Below are 19457 nucleotides of genomic sequence, written 5' to 3' on the forward strand. Positions count from 1 at the left end.
AAATAAAATCTTTGAGTCATTAATCAATCAAGCATTAGTCCACCTCATAAAAGGCAATCTTCTTACTGACCGATAGTATGAATTTAGGCAATACCATTCTACTGCAGATATTTGAATTGTCATCTCTGAACGCATATGCCATCTACTGAATAAGGTGTAAGAAGCCAGGGATGTACTTTTTGATATATCCAAAGCTTTTGATCAGGTTTGGCAGGAAGGGCTTCAAATCAAACTTAAATCATGCGATATTGCTGAACAAATGCTAAATATGAACCTTCTTAGACAAGTGGAAAATTCAGGATGTCCTTGATGGACATCCAAACGGCATAATATTAAGAGAGTGCCTCAGGGGTCGAACCTTAGATCTTTATAATTCCTGATATTCATTAACTACCTCACTGATGCCATTGTGTCTGAGATGGGTATATTTGTTGATGATACAACACTCTACTATAGGTATAAGGGAAAAACCGATGTACACATATCTAAGGCAATGGCAGAATCCTAAGAAAACATCCCCAGTCCGTAGTGTAAATGGGGTCGTAAATGGATAGCAACATATAATGCTACTAAGACTAAGCTTCTTTCCTTTAACAATTACAAGAAGCCTTCTCAACCACTGATAGCCATGACTAATAGTATCCTACGTGAGAGCTCGTCCTTCAAACACCTTGGCTTAACACTCGCAGGCAACCAGAACTGGAAGAAATACATTGAGAATATTACGAAGGCTGCTGCAAAAAAGGTGGGTTCCCTCTATCATGCTAGAAAATTACTCTCATCTGAGAGTATTCTGTACCTCGACAAAGCTACCATTCGCCCATGTATGGAGTATTGTTGTCACATCTGGGCTAGTGCATCTACTGCTAGTCTCTCCCTTGAAGAATCTCCAATCTAATAGGTCCTGCACTGTCAACTAAGCTTTAACTCTTCTCCCATTGCCACAATGTTTAATTACTGTGCCTGTTTTATATGTATTTTAATGGTATGTACTCTGATGAACTCATTGAACTTGTGCCTTCTTGATGTAACACCCTGACAAACTCATTTAGCAACAAAATCCCACCCCTTCAATGTAGAGGTCCCTAAATGTTGGAAAGCCTTCTACTCTAATAGTTTTTTTCTTCAGATTGCTAAACTTTGGAATTCCCTTCCAGTTACCTGTTTCCCTGACTGTATTGATTTGCAGAAGTTTAAATGTAATGTAAACCAACATCTAGTTCATCTCTTCTAAATATAGTCCCAAATAGTAGCCCCTTATGTCCAAGTAGAAATAGATCTTGTTTTGGGTTGGTTTGACTAAAAAAAACAAAACTTATCATTAACTGCCCTTATAAGTAATCACAATTTATTCATTCTTTTGATCTTATTCAATCCTCTCATGATATTTTTCATCATTCAATTGATAATTTATCTCATTAACCCTTTGAATACCTTTCAGCTTTTACAAGTAGTGAATCATTTCTAAAATGGCTGTTAAATCTTTTTAAAATGCTGATTAATGCTTTAATATGGCTATGGTCATATTGACATATTGATTCTCATTAGATCATTCAAATTAAGCAATGTTGAGTTTGGTCTGTATTGGCTGGGTTACCATTTGAGACTACTATGTACTATATGTGGAAGGATAATAATATCAGATTGACAAGAAAGTTCTTGCAATTTTTAACTTTTAAATTCCGATGAACATATCTCGGCTCAAACAAAAATTTATTGATTGAAATAAGCACTATCAGAATCAATACACTTTTACCAATGCAAAACAAGTGTATTTATGTCAGTAACGTAAAAAATCTTGTGTTCTGGTGGCGATGAAGTCGCTAAAAGCGTTTTTGATATCACTTAGGTTGTTGAAGCATTTCTCATGCAGAAAGTTGTCAAGATGCTTGAAAAAGTAGTAGTCGGTAGATGAAAGGTCTGGAGAGTATGGCAGATGAGGCAGAGTTTCGTAGCCCAATTTGGTCAATTTCTGCATGGTCAGTTTAACAACGTGCAGTTGGGCATTGTTCTGGAGGAGAATTGGGCTTTTTCTGTTGACTAATGCTCGGTGTTGTTGTTCGGGAAGTATTATGGAGTTTCATTGGCATCTAACCACTGAGCTGAGTGTCACCTGTTGTCATAAAGAACCCACTTTTTATCACAAGTCATAACCCAATCAAAAAACCCGTCATTGTGGTGTAAAGAAGGGAAGATGACACTTCATAACGGCATTTCTTTTGGTTGTTCCTATTTACAATGCCTCCCCACGGGACAGAGTTAGACACCAGGGTCGTTTTTTAATGGGGAGAAAACGAACAAAAAAATAATTCGTAAGGCTATCATTTGTTAAGTTTTTTTGTCTTTCCAATCTCTCTCATGTGGTTGGAAATCGTTGTATATGTTAAGTCTAATTCAGAAGCAAATTTTCGAACAGTTGTGCATTAATTGGCTTTGACGAAGGCTCTTAATAGATTGTTGTCAACATCTGATGGTTGACCACTATGCTCATCAACTTCAAGACTCTCGTTACGGCCACAGAATTTCTTAAACCGCCATTGTGCATTCTGTAGTGGTTCTTGGGTCAAATGCTTCACTGATATTGCGAGCTGTTTTAGCAGCTTTTTGGCCTAGCTTGAATTGAAATAATAAAAATTGTATGAATTTGCTTTTTTCCCATCTTGTATTCAACGTTTTGAAAAGAAGACATAATTGTTTTAAAACGATTGTAATTTAAACGTTTAGATAGCGCGAAAAACGCCCTTTAAAATGATATATAAAGTAAAGGTATTAAAATGAAAACTTATTTGAAAATCTATCATTTGAAATCAGAATTGAAAATTCCGCAAGAACCTTCTTGTCAACCTAATAACATTTTATCAAGGTATCAGCAAAAATAAAGAATCTTTGGAATTCCCTTCCTACTACCTGCTTCCCTGACTGTACTGATATGCAGAAGTTTAAATGTAATGTAAACCAACATCTTGTTAATCTTTCCTAGGCATGGTCCCAAATAGTATCTCTTTACATCCAAGTGGCGATATGCTTTGTTTGGGGTGAATGTGAGTTAAAAAACAAAACAAAAAAGAATCTATTCAAGTTAAAAATCCCTTATTGATCCATTAAAGACTTCTTGACCGCATTGTATTAATATGTAAACATGCCCAGATATGTAGTTTTAACTTCAACTTGACTTCTAATGGAAAATTTCATGTTTTTGTTTTGCTTAATCCAACTGATGTGGAATTTTCCATTTTTAACCTTGTTTCACATTTTGCTTAATGGATAAAAAAGAAGACTCTGCATTGCTCCACCAAAATGAACATGCTTATTCTGACCCTACCCTTTGAAAGGGTTGAGTACAAATACATTTTCCAATCTGGCTGTCCATTTTATTTGTTGGAAACTATGTCATTATAACATTAACAGCCAACAAATCGAACACATTACAGAGTTTGTTGAAAGTTGTTTTCATCAAAAGATGGGTAAAAATCGGTTTCGGTTGGGTCACCTTCACAAGAAACAAAACCACCCTAACTTCTAAACACGTACCATACAAAATCAGTGCAAAACTCTATAACGCATATGTCCTTCCTGTAGTTTTAAACAGGGATGTGCAGAGGTGCAATGGTCCTGCCCCTTTTACTCCTATTTTAAAAATGCCTTTTCAGAAGAATATATTATAAACCTGTACAGCATAATCACGTTGAAACACCGGTTTCCACTGGATCACTGAAGTTAAGCAATGTTGAACCTGGTCAGTACTAAAATTGGTGACCATTTGAGGCTTCCAGGTGCTGTATGTGCTCTCTGCGTATCTCGGCATTGTTTCCAGTCGTCCTGAATTTGTCCTTGCCACTGGACTCAAACAAGTGTCAATTCAGGAGAGGTGTGGTCGGGAATTGCGCAATCCCTGCTACACAATTACATGCGCAACTGCTCTTACAGGAGATATCCTTTGCCTTCTGAGACTGAACGGAAGCATTGTATTATAGACCTGTACCCCACTGAAACACCATTTTTTTTCACTTGAGCATCTGCCCTGGAAAAGTTCTTTGCACGTCACTGATTAAATGAGCTTGAATGTGTTAAGTGGATCATAAAATTATATCAGAAAGTAGAAACCTTCTGAAGCGACATTATGCACTTCTTTACTGATCATAAACTATATGATCGCATCAGTATTGCAGAGTTGTGAAAACTTACAGGCATCCCTTGAATATCCTCTGTCATCAAATGTATAGTCTTCAGATTGTTAGATCAGGTTACGTATCCAGTGTAGGGCTCTGTGAAATATGTGTTGAACGCATAATACAGGAAAGCCAGATTGATAGACAACGTCCATGAATAGATGAACATAAACTGAACAACTTGATACAATGTAAAACGTGTAAGACACTCAACAATGTTAGTGCGTATTCTGCAACTCTGGAAGAAAATGCTTACTAATATTATATATTATTATATTATATGATTATTATATTATAAATTATATTTATCACAAACTTTGATTTAAAAATTTTTTTTATCTTTCATTTATTTTACTTTATTTTTTAGGAAATTACCAAATGGGAGATAATTCAGTTTGGCTTCACCTTATGAGAGTCCCCATCGCCTGACGGGTAAAAAAATGCCAGTTGCCATAGAAACTGGAGCTGACATGGAACCAGACAACTGCAACAAAGGCTATCATGAAATCAACCTCAACGATGTCGTTCAGAACAACATCAAACACGAGAAAAAGAAAACCAGCCACGCCCCTGAGATTGTCAACAATGGTGACACCAACATCAGATTACCGGCTGAGCGGGTTCTCCTCACCGATGAACAGTCGGATATGGTGGATACAACCCTGGTCTCGACACCCGTGGTCTCGGCTCAGGACCCAGACCAAACGGATGCCGCCAGTGTTTACTCGCTGTTCATGGAGAGAGATGCTCGCTACTTTTTCCAGCATCCATACAGCCGGCTGATTGTTGCTTACCTCGTCGTTATTGCCAACTTTCTTGTTTATGCTGAAGACCCCGTGGCACACAGTGTCAAGGAGAGTCATGTGCCTGTCATTGGGAACGATTTCTCGTTTTTGTTTACTAAATATCCCAAGAATCACTGGAGTGTTATCAAGTTCATGTTTTGGATGTGTGGCATTTTCACTGGACTCGTGTTGGGGAAATTACTTTTTCATGAACTGCTTTTCAGTAAGTCTTCTTTGATTGTTGACATTCATCGACTCAAACAACTCATGCGTGTTTTATTTCCTATCTATTCTCAGTTTGAATTTAAAGTTAGTTTTGTTGACTCTTGCAACTATTTCTGACACCTGACATCATTATACTACATCTGACTTGGAACTCTGAAGCAAGTTTTAAAAAACCTGATTTTGAATAATGACTAGGACTATGACAACAGCCTATTCTTTTCCTTGTTTTGATTTTTAGGGATATATCCATTGATATCTTATATGTTTTTTATGTAGAGTGATGTGGTTCTCGGTTGATTAAGTGTGTCTAACTGTGTCGATATATACTCGAGAGTCAAAACTATGAAAAGAATATGTTGTTGTCATAGCTCTAATGACATCTGACTTAACTCTTGATGAGGTCGTAAAAATATGTGACTTTGGAACACACAACCTGACTTTTAGCTCCAGAGTAGGTTTAAAAAAAAAACGACTTTGAAACACAACATTCGATTCCAGTTTTAGAATAAGTTTTACAAAATACCCGACTTTGAAACACATCTGATTCCAGTTTTAGAATAGGTTTTTAAAAACACTTGATTTCCAAATTTATAGACGATTAAGAAAAAACAAAAAAACTTCAACTCTTGACTTTTGACTCCAGACATTATTTTGACAAACCCAACTTCTCTAAATCCGAAGCCAATTAAAAAAAACCCTGCTAAAATTGCTAACTTTCAACTCTAACTCCACACTTCTTCTTGGGATGTGCAGCTCTGTAGAAGCATTTATTTATAAAAGTTACTTTTTTATTTATGGATGACCTAAACAACCTATAATCTTGTATGTTTCTCCAGCTCTCACAAGCACTTACCTAATCTAGTAATATTAAACTAGCAATGACAATGACATATATGTACACCCCAATGTTTTACCATAGTTTTTTTTTTTCACTTATTCCTTTTAACACTATTTTTCTCTGTTCCTTTTTGTATTGTTACTTTCTTTGTTTTTTTTTTCTTTCATTATTTGAATACATTTATGAACGCTTCTGTTAGGGCTAGGTTTTTTCAATCTATATTTTATAGTTCACGTCTATATCCACAAACTGAACTATTGTTCAGGAAAGGTGGAGAAAATTCTAGAATATTTGGCCTATCCATATCTATCAGATTGACAAGAAAGTTCTTGCGGTTTTTAACTTTTAAATTCAGATGAACATATCTCGGCTCAAGGAAAAAATTATTGATCAAAATAGACACCATCAGAATCAAGACACTTTTGCCAATACAAAACTGGTTTATTTATTCCAGTAACATAAAAATCTTGCCAAAAATCCAGCAATGTGTTGTCGAGCATTGTCGCCACCACAAAATTTCTTAACCACTATTGTGCTGTGCGTTCAGTTGTGGTTCCTGGGTCAAACACTTCATTAGTATCGTGAGCTGTTTCAGCAGCTTTTTGGCCTAGCTTGAATTGAAATAAGTAAATTGTGCACATTTGCTTTTTTCCATCTTGTATTCAACATTTGAGAAGTCATAATTGTTTTAAAACGATTGTAATTAAACGATTAGATAGAAAACGTTTTTTTAAAACTATATACAAAGTAAAGGTATTATAATGAAAGCTTATAGGAAAATACATCATTTGAAATCCAAATTAAAATTTCCACAGGAACTTTCTTCTCAATCTAAAAGTCTGATTTTTATAAATTATTAGTTTTGAAGATTAAAGCTCTTGCAAACTTGGTCAAATTCTGGTTAATTATCCATTGAATGGGGATCAAGGTTCATTTTCAGTTCTTAAAAAAAATGCAGTAAATTCTAGCATGGATTTGTCCTTTTTTTTCATTTTGATTATTTTTAATTTTAAAATTATTTTTCTTTCAGTTTTTTTTTCTTTTTTTCTTTTGACTTTTTTCCAGTTTGATTTTCTTTCATTTTGACTTTTTTCTTTTTCATTTTTTTATCATTTTGATTGTTTTTCATTTTGATTTTTTCTTTAATTTTACTTTTATTTTTTTGTTTTAACTATTTCCTTTTATCTTGATCTTTTTCTCTTTCTTGTTGTTTTTTGTAAACTAAAAGTAAAAGCTTTGTCATTCTTACCAGAACCATAAAATCCAGTGTGTGTGTGTGTATATATATATATATATATATATATATATATATATATATATAATGTTGTATAGGGGTACATTTTAAAGGATAACGCTGAGTTCATATTGGGCCAATACAATACATGAATATAACGATGATGAGGGAGAGACAGAGAGGAAGACATTTATACATATACAGTTCTCTTCTGAGATGCTTGTGACTTCATGTATACTGAGGCTGATAGGGTGATAAATGCACACTTCTTATATGTTAATAATAATAAGATGATTAACACATTGGTTGTTGAATGATGATGCATGAGAACAGTTTTACAAAAACACAAAGCTGATACTTCATTCATTGGATCGGTTGAATGCTGATGACGTCAGGAATTCAAATTCGGGATCTACATAGTTTAATGTTCTTCCTTCCGCTTCCAAAGAGCCAGCTGACCACTGACTGCCAACTGACTGACTCTCCTGATCTCTGCTGACTGACTAGCAGACTGTTCTGCCTCAACTACCCTGATCCGACTAATTCTAGCTCCTATATTGAGAATCCCCCTTTTGCTATGACGTCAGAAGTGTGTTTCCCAAACATGACCAATTCACGTGGCTATGCACACGTTTTTCCAAACACACTTTTGCTAACCTATTTTTTTTAACCTAACCTATTTTTTAACAATGTATTTTTAATTTGTATTGTTCATTCTTTTTAGCTGACATTTTTAATATTCATCTTTATAAAAGAATGAACAATCAATTACAATATAAACAATATCTAACTATTTATAATAGAATTTAACAATAGGCCTTTTTAACATTCCGATTTCTAACATTCTATTTGCTTACAAGGTTCGAGTCTCGGCTTATCCGAATCTCATTTTCACTTATTTAATGTTCTTCTTATTTACATGGAAAGGGACAGCCCTTTTTCCTGTAACACACACACACACACACACACACACACACACACACACACACACACACACATATATATATGTATGTGTGTGTATGTATATGTATAATCAATTCTGTTACAAGCTGGAAGAGGTCAGGGCGATTGTATCACTGGAACAGAATCTTCAACTCTTCTTCTTGTTGCCTTTAATCTGTGTTACTTGCAAAAAAAAAAAAAATCAAAAGTGATTTTGTGATGTGATAGGCTGGTTCAAGATAATCTTCTCCTCTCTAATAAGTTTAAGAAAAACAATGAAGTTGAATGTTACCAACCTTTTTTATAACCCAAGTGTTTTTTCAACATATCTTCCATGTCCCTCCCTCCCCTAAAAATAAGTTAATCAAAATAAGATGTGACAAAACGCACCAATTTAAAAGTGTATTAATGTAAAATAAAACGAATAAGACTGTAGCCCATTCCTACATAGTCAGGTAGAAGTATGCAAGCTCATCTATGTATAATATATTTTCATATTTATTATTATTATTATTAGTAGTAGTATTAGTAGTATTATCAATGATATAAATTGTATTATTGTTTATTATTTTTATAATTATATGTATATATACTGATTTATGCTCGTGTTTGCAATGTTTTCTAATTCAGATATTTATTATTATTATAATTTATTTGTTATTATATATTATTAATATATTATTTTTATAATTATATATATTTATAACTGACTCATGTTCGTGTTTGTAATGTTTTCTTATTCAAATATTTATTATGTATTATTATATATTATTATGTTATTTTTATAATTATATATATTTATTATTTTTCATAATCATATGTATTTATAACTAATTAATGTTCGTGTTTGTAATGTTTTCTAATTCAAATACTGATTTCCCTTTTCTTTTTTTCTTTCTTTTTTTTTTTTTTAGAACGCTATTTCAAGTTAAAAATGTTCCAAAAATCACATGGTTCTTGGATGACTATGTTTATGACTACACTTGTTTGTCTATTAATATTTTCTTATCTCTACAATGCCTTTCTCCTGATTGGTGGGGAGAGTACAGAAGGCTATGACATCACCACGGCCATGGGCATCACAAATGGCCTCTTTATGAAAGGGGCAGCCTGTGGAACGTGGTGTGGAGATTTCTTTACTGCTTGGATGGTAAGTGCCAAAGTTTTTTTGTTTTTTTTTAATTACAAAGGGGTTACCATATATCAAGGCCTGGAGGTCATTCGAGGATAAGGGTTAATGTGTGTATTGTAGTTGTTAGGACAGTTGTGCAATAATCATTTGTAGTAGAACTTTAATATAATTAGATTATTTACAAGGACGGTTCAATAAGATGACGATACTGTAGTCATCTGGAAAGCTGACCAGTGGAACAGTTTCACTAGCAGGCAGTTCTAGAAAAGAAGCTTTGTTCATGGAATCTACCTTTAGGTTTAGGCACCAATAGAGAGTAGAGAAATTTATTGATAGTGATTTTACTAGATGAGTGGCGATGGGGGGACCATAGATTGGAGCTCAGTCAAACACTTGCCATGAAAATAGCGATAGAGGAGAGTCAGGCTTGCAACATCTCTTCTGTGGGACCGAGGCTGCAGAGAAGAGAAAAGGGGATCGCCTACTAGATTACAAAGTTTGTTTTGAACTCTGTTAAAGCAGGATAAGACGCTTCTAGCAGCTCCTACCCAGATGTGGCAACAGTATTCCATCCTAGGACATACTTGGCTCTTATACAGGGAGAGAATTGCATCAGCAATGAGATATCTACTGGAGTGGTAGAATGTTCCGACCATTTTTCCAGCAACCTTGGTAACCGATATGATGTATGTGCTCCATTTCAGATCAGGAGTGAAGTTCAGACCAGGAAGCTTGTCTAAACATGGAGCATCCTCAAGGCAAGAGCCGTTCATTTCAATAGGGGTCAGATGTGGGTCAGAGCACAGATAAGCTTGATTTTTGAGGCATTAAAATTAACCAGCCACATCTTTCCCCATTCCACCATGTACTCAAGATTAGAGGAGAGAGAATCAGAGAGATCTTGACCGTTTCTGGTCTTTAAAGTATTACCATAAATGGTAGTGTTGTCTGCATAAATGTCTACAAATGATCTTATGATGTGATTTGGGAGATCATTGATAAAGATCAAGAAGAAAGTTGGGCCAAGATGGAGCCCTGAGGGACGCCTGGATTAATATGTGAGCTTCTGATTTCTTCCCACCAACCAGTACTTCTTATAAAACTACTTCACAAAAACATTGAGGCAAGTATAAAAATAGGCAAGATCAACTTCCAATGTGCTGACTCTCATATCACATAGTGAATCTTTCAAATCGGGCTTTGTTTCTTGGGCAACAGTTCTCAAAATGTCAAAGGCCTTTGATAGTCTTCCATAAAAGAATTGCTTACTCAATGGAATCAGGCTCTTTAATGGTTCATTCTTTTATGGCACTATAGTGTTAGACATTAAGTAAGTCTCCTATATTCTCTTTTGTGGGGAGGGAGAGGCGAATAAAAAGTTTTGAATATGTCTGAATCTAGGCAGTTTACTTACCAAAGAGGAAGGTTTTGCGATCTTTTAGACCAAATCTCACTTTGGATGTCAAATCCTGGCACATAGCCTTAATTTCATGTTCTTTTTTTCTTAAACTTTTTTGTATTCTTTTGCTTTTTGTGACATTAGAAATAATAATAATAAAAAATAATAATAATAATAATAATAATGATAATAATAAAAATAATAATAATGATAATAATAATAATAATAAAAATAAAAATACACTCAATTGCATCATGCTTTGATCTTTATCTTTACTATTATATAAAAGTTACTGTGTGTGCGTGTGTGTGATTTCCTTCCTTATAGGTTCCGAACCGACTGAACCCATCTTTTTTTAAATTTCACACAAAGGTAATTTATATGTCTGGCAGTGTTCTTAGATATGTTTTAAGTATAAGCAGATTGTTCAATATGTGATAAGTATCGAAAATCCAAGAAATCCGATCTTAAAAATAGTCTTTTTCTCTTATAGATAAAAAAAAAGAATTTTTACAGGGGAATATTTTACGCTACACCGGCCAAGAGAAATAATAAAATCTCAGCAAATCATTTATTCTTAAATTGCCATCTGGAGATATAGCTCAGTGGTAGAGCATTCGGCTACAGACAGAATGGTCCCCTGTTCAAGCCCGGGTGTACCTCACCATTTTATTTATTTCTTTTTAAAAAGTTCAATTTATGATAAAAGAAGAAGTACTATTTAAAATTGCTACAAATCATTTCTTTGCATATTTTAAAACTAAACATTAATCAGAAGTGACTTTTTCAGGGCATTCATGGTCAAGCCCAAATATAGTTAACGTGATATTGTATACAAACACAAACGGAATTTGATGAACATTGTCTTTTCTATTTTTTATTTATTTATTTTATTTTTATAAATTATTCCTCCATAATATTAGATTGAGGATTGATTCTATTGTAATACATATGCAATCTGCATAAATTGATATATCATGTTTAAGTGTATTGTATGACCAGGCAATGATGGGTGACCAGCTAGTGTATAAACTCACACATTACATAAAGGTGATGGGAGATGGGTGGGAAGCGCACTAAGACAGTTTTAATAAACCCAGTCAATTCACTTGTGAAAATAGGACAACACAACTTGTTTTTATGAATTCTTTAAGGACCGAGTTGGCATCGGAGAATTAACTCTTTGATTAAAACATCAAAGTTACTTCTTTTTAGTCAGTACATAATCTTGCTGGAAAACCGACCCTCCAAATACAATCTATGCCAGTCAATGAATGAATAATGAACGTTTTTTAATTTAGATATTATTTTTCCAAGACAACACCGGCCAAAAAAATACCAACTTTGTGGGTATTGTCATTTTTGATTTTTAGCTGGGCATACAAACATACGCATATGCACACAGACAACTGCCATTTATATAATAGCTAATACATTTAAGTATACATGTTTTGCTTACGTTCATTAGATAAAAAGGCAACGTCCATTCCCAGACAATGCGAGATGTCTCTGCTACTTATTTGATATCGAATGTATTTTGAATGTTTATAACTGGAACTTATGAGTTCTTTTAATTGGTGCTTTAAAAAGCAAATCGAGACTTTGTCCGTTTTAAAAGTCAGTAGCAGATGACCAGATGTTACAAATGACTGGATATAAATCAATTCAGGGGTGGGTGGCAAAAGTCTTTACGTTAAGTGGAAGAGACTTTAACGATTTTCTGAAACCTACTTGCAATTCAAACCCAGCTGAAAAGTCTCTGGAGAAATTTGATTGAACATCTGTTGACGTCAAGATAAACGTGTCCCTGTCAGATCGAAATTTATTTACAACAAACATTGATAAATAAAATATACAAAGATTAAAGATGACTTGAATTAAGGAGACGAAAGGAAAGAAAAATAATGATTGAAAAGTTGAGTGAAGTATGAGTGGACGTAGAGAAATGAATGAAAGAAATAAAGAATAAAAGAAAGCATGAAAGAAAAAAAATGAATGAGATTGATAAAATGTAAAGGACAAATTAAACTGAATGATTTAATGGAGTTAAATGTAACTGTAAGCTGATAAAATGCAAATGGACAATTGAAATTGTGTGGATGGAGTGGCTAACAGTTGGATGGTGGAAAAGAGTGACTACAAGATGGATTGTGGACAAGTGTGGCTAACGGATAGATAGATGGCATAATGTATGAGTGTGCTTAATAGGTGGATGGTGGACGGGTGTACTTGATGGATAAATGGTAGATGGATGTTCCTGATGGATAGATGGTGGACAGGTGTACCTGATGGATGAATGGTAGATGTGTGTACCTGACAGATGAATGGTAGTTGGGTGTGCCCGACAGATGACTAGTAGACAGATGTGCTCGCCGGATGACTGGTAGACGGGTGTGCCCAAAGGATGACTGGTAGACGGGTGTGTCCGATGGATGACTGGTAGATAGGTGTGCCCGATGGATGACTGGTAGATAGGTGTGCCCAATGGATGACTGGTAGATAGGTGTGCCCGATGGATGACTGGTAGATAGGTGTGCCCAACGGATGACTGGTAGATGGGTGTGCCCGACGGATGACTAGTAGACAGGTGTGCCCAATGGATGACTGGTAGACGGGTGTGTCCGATGGATGACTGGTAGATGGTTGTGCCCAATGGATGACTGGTAGACGGGTGTGTCCGATGGATGACTGGTAGACGGGTGTGTCCGATGGATGACTGGTAGACGGGTGTGTCCGATGGATGACTGGTAGACGGGTGTGCCCGACGGATGACTGGTAGACAGGTGTGCCTGATGGATGACTGGTAAACGGGTATGCCGTACGGATAAATGGTAGATGAATGTGTCTAATGGATGGATCATGGACAACTGTGACTTACAAATGAATAGTAGATTTTCTTTGGTGAGCATCAGCTGCTTGTTCATTAACACACATTTGTTTTTAACTGCTATTTATTTAGTTATCTATGAGTTTTTAAAATTTTTATTACTATTTTATTATATAAACCAGAAATATTCATGTATAGAGTGATCTGGAATTTTCTCTTAGAATCAACTGTTCATTCCTTAACTCACCATTTTTGACTCCTTCATTTATTTAATTATTCCTTATTTATCTATTTTTATTACTATATTTTATATACATCAAACACACCCATGCCTAGTGTGATCTGGGATTTTCTCTGTTTGGAATCAGACATTACTTCCTTAACTCACTCCGCTTACAGTGTTTTGCTTCATCAGACAAGCAGACCTACCTAGGCATGTAGAGGGCCATTCATTTTTCATTTTTATGCTTCACCTGGGATTAAATTTGAGGTGGTTTCGAAGTCAGGAATCTTTTTAAAACCGATTTAGAAGATAGATTTATTTTAGTCAAAAGGTGGAGAGTAAGGGTCAGAATGTTTTCTTGGAGTTTTATTTTTTTTTTTATATTTACAACAGATTCAGATTTTTTCAACCAACACTCTACATTTAAATAGTATCGTCTTTTAGATGATTTTGAAGCCTTATTGTCTTTCTCTGATTATGGATCAGATGGAAAGAGAATGAAATTTGATAAGAAAAGATATTCAAGAATGAACTATAGGGAAAATGTTTCTAAATCCTCATCTTTCTAATTGCACAGATCAATTAAACAAGAAATTTAATACTGACATATTTTTAGTCTTGAATGATTGAAAACCTGATTAGATTACACAAAAAAATCCAATTCTCTTGACTAAAGTGGATCTAATTTGTTCAAAATAAAATAAGGTTAACACCGTCTTAATATTTTATTATCAATGCAAAGTTAAAAAGTCTTAAATCTGAATTGGTTGATAGACGACTTCTGCTACCAACAGCAATCACAGTTACTTGCAATGATAATTAATTCTGTTTATTTGCTTCTTCCAGATTTCACTCTCACACCAGTTTAACATTATGATTTCCTTGATTAATATACATTTTATTTTATTTTATTTCTTTAATACTAGCAGTTCAGCCTTACTTTGTTCGGACCCTATATACTGTTCATAACTTTATGTGCATATGTGTATACATATATATATATTAAAAACTACATCTAAAATTTCAAGTGTTTAGACCCAAAATTGGCAGAGAAGTTTGGTAGAGTCTGCAAAGGCCAAGTCTTTCAACTTTGACTTCTTGGCAGACAAATTTTCGCCCCAAAACTGATTAAAAAGCTTGTTGCATGTCTGAATATTTTTTATGTAAAATTTACAATGTTTAGACCCAAAATTGGCTGAATAGTTTGCTAGAGATTGCAAAGGTCAAATCTTTTAAATTTTGACCCCTTAGCAGTCAGATTTTCGGCCAAAAAAAACGATTAAAAAAGCTTGCCCTGTGTCTGAGTACACTTTATGTAAAATTTCAAATGTTTAGCCCAAAAATTAAGTAACCGACATCTAAAATTTCAAGTGGTTAGATTCAAAATGGGTAGAGGAGTTTGGTAGAGTTTTCATTAGTCAGATCGTTAAACTTTGACCCCTTGACAGCCAAATTTCTGGTTGAAAACCGATTAAAAAGATTTTCCCAAATCTCAATGCCCCTTATGTAAAATCTCGAATATGTAGACTGAAAATTGACAGAGCAGTTTGGTAGGGGAATATAAAAACACAGACAAGTTCACTTTTATAGGTATATAGATTTTAGTTGGTGAAAAATTCCAGTATTCGACGTGTATGTGGGTCCTTTGGATGGCGTAAGGTTGCCAACGTAAAGTATGGAATTGGTAGCTAGGGTTCAAGTAAATCTAATTTGTTTGTGTCACTTAAATTATTAACCGTCATCTCAAAAATTCTACAACATTATATCACTCTAAGGTAGCACATTTAAAAATATCATTATGAATGAATATTAAAATTTTTTAAGAAAGCCAAACGATATGTTTTTTAAGAGAGTTTTTATTTATCTTTAAAGCCATAAAGCATGCTTTCGCCCTTATCCAGCTTTTTCAAGCGATTTTTTTCTTTCTTTTTATAAATCATTTTTTCTTTTCTTTTTGAAAATGCAAAAAATGCCTTATGGGCAACAAATCCACTGAGTTGTTAACTCTTTTAGTGTATATTTTTTGCCCCTCCTCCCCACTTTCACATTTACTCTTCTATCAATAAAAAGATTTGAGTGATCCATGATAAAACGACATGGAATATCACCATAGGTAGTAATACAATTTAACTCAGAGAGAGATATGAAAGCTGAGTTAATCAACATTTGTTTCCTTAAGGCTATTTTGTTCATTTTAATCACACAAAATATATGTTAAAATATTCCTCAATTTGAGAATTGAATTATCTTAAAAACAAACAAAATTTTTAATTACTTTAACTAGGCGTAATTTGCAATTAACTGATCAAGTCTCACATTTAATTTGATTGCTGTATATCACTTTTACTCTCCTACTTGTGTTCTATACAGTTCTCTCTCTCTTTACATATATATATATATATATATATATATATATATATATATATATATATATATATATATATATATTTTCATAAACATCAAGACAACAAAATCTAAAATGAGAATATCATATTGTGTATTTTCCTATGCATTGCAACTGTTTCATAACCATTTGGACAATTTTAAATATTATATCATTTAAAAGTATTCCAAAATAGCTGCTCTTCAGACGGCAAAATACATTATTTATACATATATGAATACTCTCATAATCTCTATTTTAAGAGATTAAGCAGTTGGACCTACCTCTTCAACACTCTTATATTTACTTTTAATTTTTATTTTCTCGAAAGTAATCGTCCCAATTCCATATTTCTATTTTTGAATGATATTTCAACTCATTACCTATTTTAATATTCTAATCTTTTGTATGTTTTTTTTATTTTAATAATTGTTTTGCTTTCCCAATTTATTTATTTGATTTATTTCCCAAATACTAATCTACACCATCGAATTCTAGTTTAAACTTATGTTCCACTATTACTTCCTCAATCTGTGATAATTTCATATGAACTTTGTTTACATACTACAAATACTAATTAATTTTGTTTAACATGTTATTTCTTAAGAAAGAACCCTAATTAAATGGTTAATTTAAATAGTATTAATTAAAAGATAGGAGATAACTCTATTCTGTCAGTTTTTATCAATTTATCGAAATTCCATGCATTTATATTTTATTATTATTATATTTATATTTTTATATTTAGACTTTAATATTAATTAATCATTAGATATTAATCACCTTTGTTTAATTTTAAACGTATAATTCTAACATTATCTTCTTTATAACAATCTCATTTCAAACTTCTCATTTATTTATTTTCAACTTTATATTTTGATCAAATTTATTCTAATTCACCCTAATTTGTTTGTCTCCATATTTTGCAGTTACTTAATGTTAGATTTTTTCATTCTTGTGTGATTGAAATTACTCAGGTGTTATTTTATTACCCGTAACGATTATTAACATTAAAATCACTTCTATTTCTTCTATTTAAGTTATAATCATTTTAGTTTCTATATGTTAAGTTGATGAGCTAATAATATATTTATTTAATGCACTATTTTATAATCTTGGTATTAAATTTGACATTTTCTATATGTTAAGTTGATGAACTAATAATATATTTATTTATTGCACCATTTTATAATCTTGGTATTAAATTTGACATTTTCTTTCCACACTTACATTTCACTCTCAGAATATTTTGTAACTTTTTCCTTTTTTTAAATTTATTTTAATCAGGTTTAAGGCATGATAACAGGTATTTATTTTTATGAAGACAGCTTTGTATAACATCTAACTTTTTGTTTAAAATTTTCTCTTTAGAATTCACTATGTGGTACGCCTCAAGTAAACATAGATTACATCTTTTTGATTTGCTCGGTTTATACTTTCTAGCTTCATCTACTATTGACCATTTTAATTAAAATTCATTTTTATTCTTACGTAATTCCCTAACCCAATCACCTAATGCGGTTGTGTTCCTCTTCTAAATTTTAATAATTATATTTGTTCTATCCTTATTTCTACTATTATCCTCATTCCAATTTGGTTCCGTCTCTGGTCCAATTTTAAATGATGCAACATGGTTTCGGCATCTGTCCTTATAAAAAACATTCAGTTCACCCTAGTTATATCTTTTTACTATTATCCACCTTAACTTCGCATTTGTATACAATTTCAGAAATTAAGCAATTGATATTTGTTAAGTATTCTGCAGTTACATTTTCTCTCCAAATTTAGTTCACCTGATTCAATCATATAAATAATTAATGATTTTTTTGTATCTATCATCTTTTAGATGATTTTGAAGCCTTATTGTCCTTCCCCGATTATGGATCAGATGGAAAGAGAATGAAATTTGATAAGAAAGGATATTAAAGAATGAACTATAGGGAAAATGTTTCTAAATCCTCATCTTTCTAATTGCACGGATCAATTAAACAAGAAATTTAATACTGATGTATGTCTTGAATGATTGAAAACCTGATTAGATTACACAAAAAAATCCAATTCTCTTGACTAAAGTGGATCTAATTTCATTTAAAATAAAATAAGGTTAACACCGTCTTAATATTTTATTATCAATGCAAAGTTTAAAAGTCTTAAATCACTATTTTGTTTATTATTATTAGAACCTATTATAGTATTACCTAGATTGGCAGCGGTTGAGAATGAAAGTTTGACTGTGTTCTTATTAATTATCTTACTTAATCTATTTTCTAGGGGAAAGTTCTTATCAATTATTTTGTAAAACTCTTTAGTGATATTATTTTGTATATGTTCATTGAAAGGAGGGTTAAACCATACTTGTTTTTTTGCATCTGTTTCTCTTCTTCTTTATTATTATTAATAATATTATTACTACTACTACTATTATTATTTTTTTTTAACAGAAAAATCTATCAGAAAAATCAAAATAATAAAAAAGGTCTAACTAAGCAAAAGAATTTCATTATTTTTAACAATGTTTGCAAAAATATATAAACATATGTATATATCTAACTTTAAATAAATAGAGACAGAAAATATAATTTACAGTTTGTGTTTATAGGTAATAATAATAATGATGATGATGACAATAACAACAACAACAATAATAATAATAATAATAATAATAATGACTAAAGACAGTCAAGTACTATAAACATTAAACCGGCTTGCAATAATTTCTAAAAAGTGTTTTCGAACCTACTTATTATTAACATAAAGAAAGCTGTCATATTGCACGGCCGCGCATGCGCAATTATTAAACAGTTGAAACAGATAAAAATCCGCCTATCCCCAAGTACCAATCTCTCAAGTTGGACCCCATTAGCAGCCCCTTTTTCTGGATGAAAATCGATTAAAAAGTTTTCCATATGTTTGATACCCCATATACCAAGTTTCAAGTTGTAGATATAAAATTCGTTGATAAGTGTCCCCCCACACACATTCTCACTTTTTATAAATATACAAAATAGAGATAATATAGAAAATATAGAAAAAAAATTAAAAATAATATAGAACATCATACAAAATAAAAACTGATAAAAATGATAATAAAAATGCTAACAAACCAAATTAATCTACAACCCAATCGTACACAAAATATGTACGGTTTTAGCAGAAAATAAACCATTGAGGCTGACATGCCGTGAACATGAACAACTAACTAACATAATTTTACCAGAGCAGAACAGTGCGTTGTTATTATTATTATCCTTTTTGTTTTTTGCTTTTTTTTTTCTGTTTTGTTTCAGATTGGGCTAGTTA

The 19457-nt window shown here is 32.7% G+C and overlaps 1 protein-coding gene across 2 annotated transcripts in view; it reads left to right on the top strand.

The window, feature by feature from the left end:
- The window catches only part of LOC145292919 (transmembrane protein 117-like), a 418600-nt gene that overhangs the window by 363244 nt on the left and 35899 nt on the right, over positions 1 to 19457 (top strand). For both annotated transcript variants that reach the window (XM_080139082.1, XM_080139083.1), the window contains 2 exons: positions 4537 to 5177; positions 9108 to 9343. In XM_080139082.1, coding sequence (XP_079995208.1) covers positions 4610 to 5177; positions 9108 to 9343 — 804 coding nt within the window. In that variant the 5' untranslated portion in view covers positions 4537 to 4609. The remainder of the gene's footprint in view (positions 1 to 4536; positions 5178 to 9107; positions 9344 to 19457) is intronic.

This window comes from Euprymna scolopes, chromosome 14 (genome assembly GCF_053919585.1).
Source record: "Euprymna scolopes isolate OS-2025 chromosome 14, ASM5391958v1, whole genome shotgun sequence".
Classification (NCBI taxonomy): Eukaryota; Metazoa; Mollusca; class Cephalopoda; order Sepiida; family Sepiolidae; genus Euprymna; species Euprymna scolopes.